We start from the raw sequence: 13,898 nt of genomic DNA on the forward strand, positions 1-13,898 counted from the left end.
AGACTTTCTTACACTTTTAGAATATATTTTCTTCAAAAATGCCTGGAATACCGTTCTTCTATAGCCAATAAGACAAGTTTCATGTCCTAAAAGCAGCGGGTTAGTTTAAACACTTTTATTAACTTCGCAATAGCTTTTATGCCCCAAAATACTTCGTAATGTTACTTGAACCTATTAGCTCACTTGATAAGGCGTCTGTCTTATGCTCAAAAAGTCTGAGTTCGAATCCTAACGATTAAATTTTTTTTTTTTTTTTTTTTTTTTTTTTTTTTTTTTTGCTTTCTTATTAAAATTACCAATTTCTCACTTTTCTGTTGAAATGAAAATATGTAGGATTCTTATTTTCATAAATAACATCACAAATAAAAGAAGAGTGTCAACTGAGCTAACACACAGTACTTTTTCATCCATTATTGTATGTAATCGAAATTAATGCTAACAAGTTGATTTACTCTGTTGCTTCATTTGTTGCTTCATTTGTGGTAGACTGCGGTAAATTGGGAAAACAAGTGTGCATGGGTTCGATTCCTTTATTTGTTTTTTGATCACGAGATGTTGTGATAACTTTTATTTTCTTCTATAGCTGTAATGTAACATTTTAATTGGTGGAAACAATAATTTTCCATTTTAAAACCCAAGTTTTTGACAGTTAAAGTGACGAATAGTGAACTTAGACAGGGCCAAAATATCGCTTTAAGACATTTTAAGTGACCAGTCCCTAAATTTCAAATGTAGCCATCCAAAATTTTTTTGGTAAAGCCACATGATAAGATCTCTAACTGCTCCAAATTTGGTGTCAATATCATATTCACTTTTTGAGTTATAAGCAAAAAACTGAAATTAGATGATTTTTTTCAACTTTTCAAATACAACCATGGCCAAAATGTGTTGGGACACTTATGGAAAACGTACACTATAGTATGACCTTATTTCCGTTATAAAACGTGATAAAGTGGAGGTTTCTTTGGTGTCAAGCCTAAACACTTTCCTAACACCCCAACCCTCCCCCTTCCCCACCAATCAATGTTGGGTGCCACAAGGCTTGTGTGACCAAAAAAGTCGGATTCAACATTGATCGGGGGGAGTGGGGGGCTTATTTACATTACCATATCAAACCGTCCCAACACTTATGGCCAGCATTGTAGATCTAAAACAACATAAGAAAATATCTAAAACAGCATAAGAATGCATTACAACTGCCATTGTAGAGTAAGATCTACACCTGGAAATTTAAATCTTTAGAGTCAATAGTAAAGTGAATTAAATTTGAACGAGTGTCTGCAATTCATTGCACAATTATTATAAGACTATTATACACAAGTGCTCCATCCATGTCAAAAAATGAACAGAAAACAGCTCCTCTTTCGACGTATGTATGCAGGGCATGACCTTTAACACGTAAGCAAGCTATTTAACATAACCAAAGGTTAGTTCCCGATTGATGCTTTTTAGGACATGGAAATAGGTCCTTTGCAGTGTAAATAAAATATTAAATCCTTTTCTGGCATGTTTGTGTATAAATGATATGTCATGGGAGAGTAAAAACTGAATGTCCATGGTTGGAGGTGTTTACATGTAGGGGTGTGTATGCATTCATTTGCAGAAACTTGAATTGAATTAACTTATCAGACCAATTTGTCGGTCGCAACACATAGTGGCGTACATGAAGGACAAAATACGTTTCCGAGCAAAACGTTTTTGAAGCATATGCTACTAGTAACGGTGTCGATACTTCTCCACTGTTATCTATCAGTGGTCCAATTCGATTTGAAATTGAAGTTTAAGGTTCTGTATCTTTATTTTATTTTATTAGTTCTTATTTTGCCTGGGGAAACCCCATCAGTGCAAGCACTGTTTTTCAGGGGTGCCCAGGGTCAAACAAAATACATCAAAATCTTTTAAAAACACATACATTAAAATTAAATATGGAATACAGATAATAAGATAGAATTGCACATGTATACAACATACTTAATAAAACACTATGTAAAAATACATTTAAATACCCATGCCAGCTGGGATTACATTAGATACACATAATTATAGTGAAGGAGCATTTTAAATATCAAAATTGCACGTTTTAAATATCAAAATTGCACGTTTAATAGTTAAAAATTGCACATTTAATAGTTAAAGAGGAATAATTATTATATGATAATAGCCAGCTCTAATCCTATACGCCACTATGTGAAACGGAAAATTTGGAAAATCACTCTACGCCACTATGTGTTGCGACCGACGAATTGATCCTTATAAAATGTTGCAAGAATAACAAACTTGGTTGCAACCAACCAAAGAAAAACCAAACTTCAACTTCAACCTAGCTTGAATGCAACAAATGATATACCTGTACTTGACACTGTATAACCTGTTGTATCAAGGTATTATGACACATTGCAACATGCCATCTGTGTGCTGTACTGTGAAAGAATCTCTGAATCTCAACTAAGATATCATTGTGCCATCTAGTTCTGCAGACAAAGGAGCAACATGGAAAATCCTAAACCCTTCATTATAATCTCTTATCCGCTTCAGTGCCAATCAACACGCTAACACCAAAGGCTGACCCTTCAAACCCCCAGGGTCCAATTAACAGCCTCATTCCTACATCAAGCCCCAGACTTACAAAAAAGATTTCAAAATGAGACCTGTTCCCATAAAATGAGAAGAAAGCTGCAAATCTTTATTTTTTAGCTATGGTCAGATTCATAACCTCTGGATCATCATTTTTAAAATGATATTACTTGCCAGAGTTGCTCCCTCAATATTCAATATTTTATGAAAAATTCTTTGAATGATCCACATCTCCTTTTTTCCTTTTTAAATATTGCTAAATGAATGCAAAATTGATTCTTTGACTGTGCAACACAAAGGAACCCCATAAAAATTTTGCAATGAATGAAGTTTTCAACCACCATTTCTTTCAACACCTTACCTTTCTAGAAGTATCTGATTGAGAATAAGATGTGCCACTTTGAAGGCATCCATAACTGGATCCAGAGTGGATATCGTCTGCTCGAAATGCAGTCTGAAATATTGGAAACATGCAAATTTGATAAGCAAATAACAATAAGGCGATGGGAATAAACCCAGTTCTGTGGGTGGACGGACCTTTCAAGTAGGGTCAATTGGTCAGACATTTTCTTTCTGTTTTTGCAAATGACTTCTAAAATCTCCTAAATTTGTAAATAATTTGCAATATTTTGAACAAAAAAACACATTATAGTCAGCATTTATTTGTACAGGAAAAAATCTCCAATTTCTTTAAAATCTGGGTCGGTTAAGCCTGTAGAATTGTGGGTGGTAGTTTTTGTAACATCACCTAAAGTGTGTGTTGTTTGTGTGCACACCTTTTTATTCCTTCTTTCACATTCTCTTTGATAACATCACTGGTAACATATTCTGTGCTAAATCAATAGACATAAATGTCATTTACAGGCAACTGCATTTTAAATCAGTGCCGCCAAGAGGCATTGTGGCCCCCGAGGTCTCTTTTCTTTGCTTTTATGGGCCCATTAAGATATGTTTTCTTAATTTTCACAGGCCCCTAGGACCCTGGGCCTGGGGGTTATGCACCCCCTTAACCCCCATTGTCGGCAGCACTGTTTTAAATACACAGTACAAAATTCTTACTTGATTGGTGCTACCACTATATCCAAATAGGGAACCTTCTCTTCACATTCAGCATCATCACTTCCTGCAAACATTTGCTGTGCTCGTAAAACTGATGCCTGGGATGTTTTGGCTGCTTCTATTTCTCTTGCAATGTGACTATGCCGATTCATGGTCATCATGTATGTCTCGCAATCAGCTTTCTTCAAGAAGACGCCCTCGTGGACGGTTATGAACGGTAACTTTGCAAAGCTGAAAAGACTGAAATAAAAAAGAACAATTGGTAAGGATGCTGCAGTAAATTTTACACTTAATTTGTTGTTTACATTTTGATAATTTTTTTAAAGTATTAATAACATCTCAAAATGGGCAACGATAGGAGAAATCAAAGACTATGTAAGACATATAGATCTACACCCGCTCACAACATGAGCAAAGTCATTAGCATTGATTAACATGCAGATAATATGACACAGACTATACAACATGGGAAATCATCGCACTCTATCATCTTAACTTGATTCATTGGCTGTTGCATTTAACATGTGTTTAAGATAGTAAAGTGGATTGATCACATACATTTCTGTCAGTTTGATCAGCTTGTAATCGGCGGGAATTGTTAGGCTTTTTCCACTATGCCGTAAAGTAGACCGACGTTGAGAGTGATATACCTGTTTGGTATATATTGTGCTTGTGAAAGAAAGTAAACAAACTTTAGGACTTGAATTAATAAATTGTGATGCTGCTGGCAAGATGTTACAAGACAATTCTCGAAATGAAATATATTGATATTATTCCGTGTGGTAATAAGGCCTGCCGGTACAAGCTGATCAAACTATACATGTATTCATTCTCAATTTGCTTGAAATAACTTGACGTACGACTATACAGCACTAGGACTCATCAGATAGCTTTTTCAGTTTGAAACCCATGCACTACTTTTTTAGGTGCAAGAGTGGAATGATATTTCTTCCAACAAAATCTTAGCATCCAGCCACTTCAACTACTGCAGACGCTAGTCGAGCTAGTGAAAACGTTCCAGGTGGGCGAAAAATAGTGTAGAGTTGAGGTTAAAATGTTCTTATTATTTTAGTTGGCACTACATATGAAAATCCACTCATACATGTATAGCATTATTGTTTAGTAGACAAAATATGTCTTTTTGCTTTTATTCTTAAAATCAAAATCCTACTTCTTACCTTTCTTCATCCGAGTCCTCTCTAGTCTCAATGAAGTGCAGCACATACTGCTTACTACCACGCTTGAAATACTGTTTCTCCTTATTCATTGTATATACACACTGGTTTGATGAGAAAAATAAAGGTAAACAAATCAAAATATGGTTGGATTCAAACATGTGTCGTCACATAAACATGCTGCATGGTCATCAAATGTGACCAATGAATTTTGAAGCACTTTTCAAAATGTGTATAAATGATACACCAACCTTCCATATTTTTACCAAGTTTAGAAACGCTATACTGATAGGCTCATAGCAAGCACCAAGGGAAAAATAGTTGCCCTATTTCCCCCGATTTGTTTTATTACACTGAAATTGGCTATGGGGATGAGGTTGTCATGTATAGAGGGAAAATAACAGAGAGGCACAATAAAGTTTGCTCATGATTAGGTGTTATAACATATCAAACCAAATCAAATTGTACTAAAATCATATCAACTCAAATAATCACATCAGTTCAATCACACCAAATATTAAAATCAAATTACATCCTCTTAAATCAACACTAAATCAAATCAAATTAAATTAAATCAAGTCAAATCAAATCAAATCCAAACCTGTGGAGTGTAGACTTAACTGGTGCAAGGTGGATGTTGTCCTTCTTTGACAGACCTATTGTATGCATTACACTGATGAAATGGGCTTCTCTGTTTTGAATAGCCTCTATTGACCACACCTCAGGTATCATACTTAATCAAGACAGTTGGGGTTTTACATTCATTCAACTAATCAAATCAAATCAAATACAAAATGCAAATGTAGAGTGTAAGTTGTTTTTCTTTTATGGCTCTTGCTATGTATTGCACTGATACAACTCATCTTTTCTGTTTTGTACAATCTCAATACAAGTATTGACATTTATCAAGATAGATGGCGTTTTACATTCATTGAACTATCAAATCATAGCAAATCTAATCAAATCTAACCATTTGCAAATCACACCAAACCAAATCTAATCAAATCTAATCAATTACAAACCTGCATAGTAATAGGTTGTCTTGCATTGGTGGCCCTATGTATTGCACTGACAAACTCATCTTGTCTGTTATGTATATCCTCTATAGTCCATACTTCAGGTACTGATGGTGTTCCCTTGCTGTTGGTAGAATCTCCTGATGTGAAGGCTCTTGCCAATGATGAAGTGGAAGATCTGTTTTTAGACAAGACAATTATAAATAATATAGACTGTCTCGTCTCAAGTTGAGAGTAATTAATGCCATGCTGGATTTTGCAGTGGATTTTTTTAATCTGCCACTGCAAAATCCAACATGGTATTACTCTCAACTTGAGATGAGATGTATTTTCGAAATTATTTACCAACAAATATGAGCTTACATTAGATTATTTTTATCCTTAAAAATAAACTATTACCAAGTTTCATTCAGGGGATTTTTTGCATCATTGAATCAATGAACCAAGTATACTTTAATAGACCATTTTAAATCAAGATCGGAAAGGTTTGGTAAACCAGATGCAGTAAGTGGTATTTATCCAGTAGGCTAGGGGGTCAAATTGGTGGACAATTAACGTCACAAATCACAGTACCGTTTTGAGTAAAAATACAGCTTTTTAAGCCAATGTCAACATGGGGTCATCAGATATATTTTCCTAACATATTGAACTAACACCTCCGCTATTTGGCACATCACAATATGACAGTAATAGGAAGAAAAGTGCAAATGTTTGTAATTTTTCGGCACTTTGGAAAAATTGACACTTTGCAACGTATACAATAATCTCTTACACAAGATATACCCCACGCTTGATCATGTCTTTCATGCAGATTTGTGTTCAGGCTAAATTGCTGTGCTTGTGTTAGCATTGATGGCCTAGAATTATAAACTGGGTTATCCATAAACAGACATCAGCTGTCTTCGGAAAACTTTGATTTGAAAATATCTACAGGGATGTATAAAGCTTACCTAATTGCTGTTTTCAGCAAAGTGGTATGAGATGCCCTGACAGTTGCCGTCTTGGATTTGCCTGCATTTGTCTTAGGTCTTGATGATGTAGATACCAATACTGATGATGATTGTTTTTCACAAGGAGAGGTATCAGCACTTACTAGAGGTACACTCACACCTGCACAAAAGTTTCATATTTTAATTGATAGCAATAATTGGTAAAGGAATATTGGCCATTATGAGATACTTAACATATATTGTGTAATATCAGTGATATGGTTGATACTTTGATCTGGGCATGGGCAAACCCAATATTTAACTCACCTTTCTGAGTATTGAATTAAACATAAAACTGATCAACTGGACTCACATTTATTTGAGAGGCTACAGTATCGCACCTAATCCAAGGTGCATCTTCAGGCCGTCTGATGATCTGGCGGCAAAAGGTCGTTGACCTTGGACCTTGAAAGATGCACCTTGGATTAGGTGCGATACTGTAGCCTCTCAAATAAATGTGAGTCCAGTTGATCAGTTTTATGTTTAATTCAATATTTATTAAACCTGGATGAATGACAACCTTCACAAACATCACCTTTCTGAGCTTTTGATGAAAGGTATGTCATCTTTAATTCCACTTCCCACAGGACTTGCTAGTCATTTAACATTGTGTCTTTATATACAACTAATTCTCTTAAGGAATATTTCCACCATCTTGCTCCCAGGATATATATTACATATGAACTGAATACATAATAATTAGGTATATTCATTATTACAGGCAATCTCAAAATTATTGTTTCCCCGTTAGTAGTGATATTCATTGAAAAGCCAGATTCTTCTAAACACAACATTCAATCCTCTTGAAATTACCCAAATTGATAGATTTATGATCTACAAATTATGTTGTGATCTTGTGTTGCACTGGATGAGGATAGAGTTAGGATATCAGGCATGAGACTGCACTTTCCTAAAAAAAACTGAAAAAACTGAAAATGCGCGTGAAATTGGGCAAAAAGTACCAAAAACAGGCTGAAATTAAATAAAGTTGCGGAAATTTTGACTATAAAAAAAACTGAATTCAGTTTTTAAACTGAAAATTCTCATGCCTGGGATATAAATCTATAATGTTGCATCTGGCACCACCAGACAAAAATGAAGTTCCATTTATTAGATTTATTTCCAAACTCTGTTTACAATTACGGATGACTAAGAACATTCACTCAATGGATACGGATGTCATGAACAAACTCACAACAAACTATTTGGTAACATTCATTTTGATGCAGCCTGTAAAACCTAGTGTTCAAACGTGTTGTTACCTAAAAGCTGATGAGGACATGTGTCTCTGGTAATGACTTCAATATCTTCTACAATACTGCTAACAAACAAGTCCAAACCCTATGTAGACAAAGACAGACAAAAACAAGCAAACTTAAGACCACTTTTTTTTTTTTTTTTTATCAAAGTACAAATTTTGAAAGTTATATTTATATCTCCCTCTCATCTCCAGTGTGCCTCTGTGACTCAGTTGGTTTGAGCATTGTGCTAGTATTACGAAAGGTCGCCTGTTTGAATCCGGCCAGATGCACTGTTGTTGTTGTTTGTTGTTGTTTTTTCAATGTTTATGTGTGCTGGCTGCTCTGGGGAAGATTAAAATTTGTTCAAGCACAAATTTTGGAGATTTTTTGGAGGCAAACAAAATCTGCTGACATTATCATGCAGTTCACAAAAGTCTAAATAATTGGTCTTTTTATTTAATAATCTCATACTCTTCCGTAACAAATGAGACCTATTCTCACAAAATGAGTGGAAAGTCGCCAGGGAAGGAAAGGAAATAGGGCTTATTGAACATGTCCGAAAACAATAAAAAACAAATCATTCTTCATTCAAATACTGACTTTTGAAGACCAAGTGAGAGGGAGCAACCCTGACAAGTTAACGCTTATGATCCAGAGATGTGAATCTGGACATAACTCAAAATAAATTGATTCTCTCGTTTTGTGGGAACCGGTTCAAATTATGCATAATCTTTCCTGTGATATATCTGAATACTGAATTGCAGATCTCAGATTGTTAATGTTAATGGCTCAGACTCCAATTCTATGGCTTTAACATGTGGAGTTCCACAGGGGAGTATCTTGGGTCCCATTGAATGCTATGCTTTCTTTTAATAACATAGAATGATAAAATTTCTACTGCTACCAAAATGTTGAATAGTTTCTTACCACATTGACATCCAGGCCATAGATAACATATTCTAATCTTACATCCACAGTGTCCACATGACCATACAATGACTCGGTGAAAGCTGCTGGACCCACCAAGGCTACAAGAATCTGTCCCTGTAGGGAATCAAGAACACATCAAACAAATCAGGAATATTGGACTTGTTTGCTTTGCAGTGCTCATTCCCAAAAGGGAAAATCAGCAAAGCAATGATTCCTTAGCTATAGAGCTGACCTGGCCAAATGGCCACTCATAACAAACAAAAGGTTACTGCTAGGAGAGGGAACAGTAAAACCTTACTACATGGTTTCCACATTGAAGACAAAATAAGTATTAAACTCTTGAGCTTTGGCTTCAGAAACAAGATATTAGTTACTTAAACATTATAGCTGTTGTTAGCATATCCTTCAAAATTACCACTGTTGGAAAAGGCTCATATTATGTATAGTATGACAGGTTTAATTATTTAAATATAGTTGGTCTGATTTTATCACAAAATATTTTCTACCTTACATTAAGGCACATCACCCAGACAGTATTACTCCATGTTTTGAATTAAATCACTCCAGCAATTTGAATGTTAAAAGTAAACATGTGTATTGCAGTTACCCATAGAATCAAATGATAATCTTGATGAAGTGGTGCACCATCCCAAATGCTATCACTTTTGTGTTCATTCAATCTAAAGGAACCACATCTCAGGTCCCAATGTTTTTGGGAGTTAATGATGCCAATACTTCAATTTTATCCTAAATTTGACCACTGATCATTTTGCTTATAACTTGAGAACAGCATGTCATAAGTAGATTAAACTATAGGGCCTACATATCCTGAATCCTTAAAACAAATTGTGAGCATATTTGAGAAATTTTCCATTTATGTGACCTGCACTTATTGTCTTTGGGAACATCCTAGATGTATTTTGGGACCATCCAAGGAACCTATCAAAGTCAGTTTGGTTTAGATTTTGGGGCTGCAAAAAGGAGGAAGTCCAAGCTCCCAAATAATATGACGAACCTGAATTCACTATAGTACTTACCGAATACCCAGAATGCTCTTCTATCCCAACAATTCTTTTGGGTGTAACATCTTGAATCAGCCAATCATATCCCTTGAGACCTTTCCCATTCATTACATGCACCATATGCTTAAGCCCCCACACATTATCGCAGCCTTGTAGACCATACATGCCCGATACACTGGTTTTCATTATCTTCTTATCACCTGATGATGATACTGAAGTCATATCAAACACCTGGAACCTAAATAAAAACAGGAAAAATAGAGATGTTTTACATTTTTTTTATTCTGATAACAATCAAAAGGATCATCTCTAAGGTGTACATAGTAGGTATTTATAACAGTACACTAAACACTAGACAGATCTTGGAACTGTTTTCTGAAATGATTTACCAATGTCTCCAAAATGCCCAGTTTAAGAATATACGGAAGACTTGTCACCTAATGACCTATTTTCACCAAATGATCACCAATTTGAGAGGTTTTGTCACCAAAGACTCAGTAACTTGGACTAAATTTAACAGTACTTGTTATTTAATGAGATGTGCTTCTTTTTCTTCATGTGTCACTCATTTGTCTCCAACCCCTCCCACCCATTGTAATAAACATGGGACTGATATCCGAATGACCTCTACTTTTGCACTTGTGCATCGTCAAAACACTTACGTTATTTTGACAAACCAGTGAAGTGCCAAAGGACAAACTTGCTGCCTTATAATGTTTTGCAGTAAAAACAAGAGTATATTTTAAGCGTACATCATGTATTTACTGCGTTGAAACACACTTGTATCTGATTGGCTGCTGAGGTGATCTACTGCTGCCTAGTGGAAATTAATATAATAAATTTTGCGCCATATGCGTTGTTAGCTCTGACTTAGCAACATCAGGGTTAACAAACCCAGGGTATGGATTGTAAGGCAACTTGGTCAGACTAAGTAACATACGTAGCAGGTTACTCATCATATCTTGAAGACGTGTGTCTTTCATACCTACCCTTCAGCTACAGGTCTCAGTCTGCTTACAAACCCAGGGTAGGGATTGTAAGGCAGCTTGGTCAGACTAAGTAACATACGTAGCAGGTTACTCATCATATCTTGAAGACGTGTGTCTTTCATACCTACCCTTCAGCTACAGGTCTCAGTCTGCTTACAAACCCAGGGTAGGGATTGTAAGGCAGCTTGGTCAGACTAAGTAACATACGTAGCAGGTTACTCATCATATCTTGAAGACGTGTGTCTTTCATACCTACCCTTCAGCTACAGGTCTCAGTCTGCTTACAAACCCAGGGTATGGATTGTAAGGCAACTTGGTCAGACTAAGTAACATACGTAGCAGGTTACTCATCATATCTTGAAGACGTGTGTCTTTCATACCTACCCTTCAGCTACATGTCTCAGTCTGCTTACAAACCCAGGGTATGGATTGTAAGGCAACTTGGTCAGACTAAGTAACATACGTAGCAGGTTACTCATCATATCTTGAAGACGTGTGTCTTTCATACCTACCCTTCAGCTACATGTCTCAGTCTGCTTACAAACCCAGGGTAGGGATTGTAAGGCAACTTGGTCAGACTAAGTAACATACGTAGCAGGTTACTCATCATATCTTGAAGATGTGTGTCTTTCATACCTACCCTTCAGCTACAGGTCTCAGTCTGCTTACAAACCCAGGGTATGGATTGTAAGGCAACTTGGTCAGACTAAGTAACATACGTAGCAGGTTACTCATCATATCTTGAAGACGTGTGTCTTTCATACCTACCCTTCAGCTACATGTCTCAGTCTGCTTACAAACCCAGGGTAGGGATTGTAAGGCAACTTGGTCAGACTAAGTAACATACGTAGCAGGTTACTCATCATATCTTGAAGATGTGTATCTTTCATACCTACCCTTCAGCTACAGGTCTCAGTCTGCTTACAAACCCAGGGTAGGGATTGTAAGGCAACTTGGTCAGACTAAGTAACATACGTAGCAGGTTACTCGTCATATCTTGAAGACATGTATCTTTTATACCTACCCTTCAGCTACAGGTCTCAGTCTGCTTACAAACCCAGGGTAGGGATTGTAAGGCAACTTGGTCAGACTAAGTAACATACGTAGCAGGTTACTCGTCATATCTTGAAGATGTGTGTCTTTCATACCTACCCTTCAGCTATAGGTCTCAGTCTGCTTACAAACCCAGGGTAGGGATTGTAAGGCAACTTGGTCAGACTAAGTAACATACGTAGCAGGTTACTCATCATATCTTGAAGATGTGTGTCTTTCATACCTACCCTTCAGCCATAGGTCTGAGTCTGCTAACAAACCCAGGGTAGGGATTGTATGGCAGCTTGGTCAGACTAAGTAACATACGTAGCAGGTTACTCATCATATCTTGAAGACGTGTGTCTTTCATACCTACCCTTCAGCTACATGTCTTAGTCTGCTTACAAACCCAGGGTAGGGATTGTAAGGCAACTTGGTCAGACTAAGTAACATACGTAGCAGGTTACTCATCATATCTTGAAGATGTGTGTCTTTCATACCTACCCTTCAGCTACATGTCTTAGTCTGCTTACAAACCCAGGGTAGGGATTGTAAGGCAACTTGGTCAGACTAAGTAACATACATAGCAGGTTACTCATCATATCTTGAAGACGTGTGTCTTTCATACCTACCCTTCAGCTCTAGGTCTCAGTCTGCTTACAAACCCAGGGTAGGGATTGTAAGGCAGCTTGGTCAGACTAAGTAACATACGTAGCAGGTTACTTATCATATCTTGAAGATGTGTATCTTTCATACCTACCCTTCAGCTATAGGTCTCAGTCTGCTTACAAACCCAGGGTAGGGATTGTATGGCAGCTTGGTCAGACTAAGTAACATACGTAGCAGGTTACTCATCATATCTTGAAGACGTGTGTCTTTCATACCTACCCTTCAGCTATAGGTCTCAGTCTGCTTACAAACCCAGGGTAGGGATTGTAAGGCAGCTTGGTCAGACTAAGTAACATACATAGCAGGTTACTCATCATATCTTGAAGATGTGTATCTTTCATACCTACCCTTCAGCTACAGGTCTCAGTCTGCTTACAAACCCAGGGTAAGGATTGTAAGGCAGCTTGGTCAGACTAAGTAACATACGTAGCAGGTTACTCATCATATCTTGAAGACGTGTGTCTTTCATACCTACCCTTCAGCTATAGGTCTCAGTCTGCTTACAAACCCAGGGTAGGGATTGTAAGGCAGCTTGGTCAGACTAAGTAACATACATAGCAGGTTACTCATCATATCTTGAAGATGTGTGTCTTTCATGTAGGATGTTATCACTTCCATCTCCTTCCCAGCTGCACTCTTGCTATCCGTAGGTGGCTGGTATGTGTATCTCTTGATAGCCTATGATTTTTAAGAAAAATGTAGACTTTAGTTTTGATCAATTTTACAGAAGGATCTCAAAATGAAACATAATTTGGGGAAAAGATTTGAGAAAGGGCCATTTTAGACAACATAAAACTCAACAAACATAAAAACAAACAAAAAGCCAAAACAAAACAACAAAGCAACAAACAAAAAACACTAAAACAAAAATTGCACATTTAAAAACTTTTCAAGCAGGTTCAATTAGGATACCAAATGAGGAACCTTAGTGGTCTAACTGATCTTGTTCTGTAATGTATATCATTTCAAAAATTATACATACTGATTGACACTGACACACACATTTTCAGCGAATATCAAATCAGCTTACACACTGATATCATGCATTATGCACAATTTGATCAACTTGGTTTCTTGATTCAAGGAGCCAAGTCTTTGACAAATCTGGTTTTTCAATCTAGAAAGCAGGTTTTTCAAAAAGTTGATTTTCCATTGATAAACATTCCTTTTTCAATTCAAAAAGCCAACTTTTTGATAAACTT

General features: G+C 36.6%; 1 protein-coding gene across 1 annotated transcript in view; it reads right to left on the reverse strand.

Annotated features, from left to right (window-relative positions):
• Nucleotides 1–13,898, reverse strand: part of LOC140164626 (uncharacterized) — a 42,019-nt gene that overhangs the window by 27,955 nt on the left and 166 nt on the right. The window contains exons 2-12 of the mRNA XM_072187960.1: nt 13,172–13,374; nt 10,996–11,124; nt 10,022–10,244; nt 8,982–9,098; nt 8,076–8,154; nt 6,775–6,934; nt 5,831–6,002; nt 4,812–4,912; nt 3,634–3,873; nt 2,936–3,028; nt 2,348–2,471 (exon numbers count right to left, since the gene is read on the reverse strand). Of these exons, the coding sequence (XP_072044061.1) occupies nt 2,348–2,471; nt 2,936–3,028; nt 3,634–3,873; nt 4,812–4,912; nt 5,831–6,002; nt 6,775–6,934; nt 8,076–8,154; nt 8,982–9,098; nt 10,022–10,244; nt 10,996–11,124; nt 13,172–13,374 (1,641 nt within the window). The remainder of the gene's footprint in view (nt 1–2,347; nt 2,472–2,935; nt 3,029–3,633; nt 3,874–4,811; nt 4,913–5,830; nt 6,003–6,774; nt 6,935–8,075; nt 8,155–8,981; nt 9,099–10,021; nt 10,245–10,995; nt 11,125–13,171; nt 13,375–13,898) is intronic.

The sequence above is a fragment of the Amphiura filiformis genome, chromosome 11, assembly GCF_039555335.1.
Source record: "Amphiura filiformis chromosome 11, Afil_fr2py, whole genome shotgun sequence".
NCBI lineage: Eukaryota > Metazoa > Echinodermata > Ophiuroidea > Amphilepidida > Amphiuridae > Amphiura > Amphiura filiformis.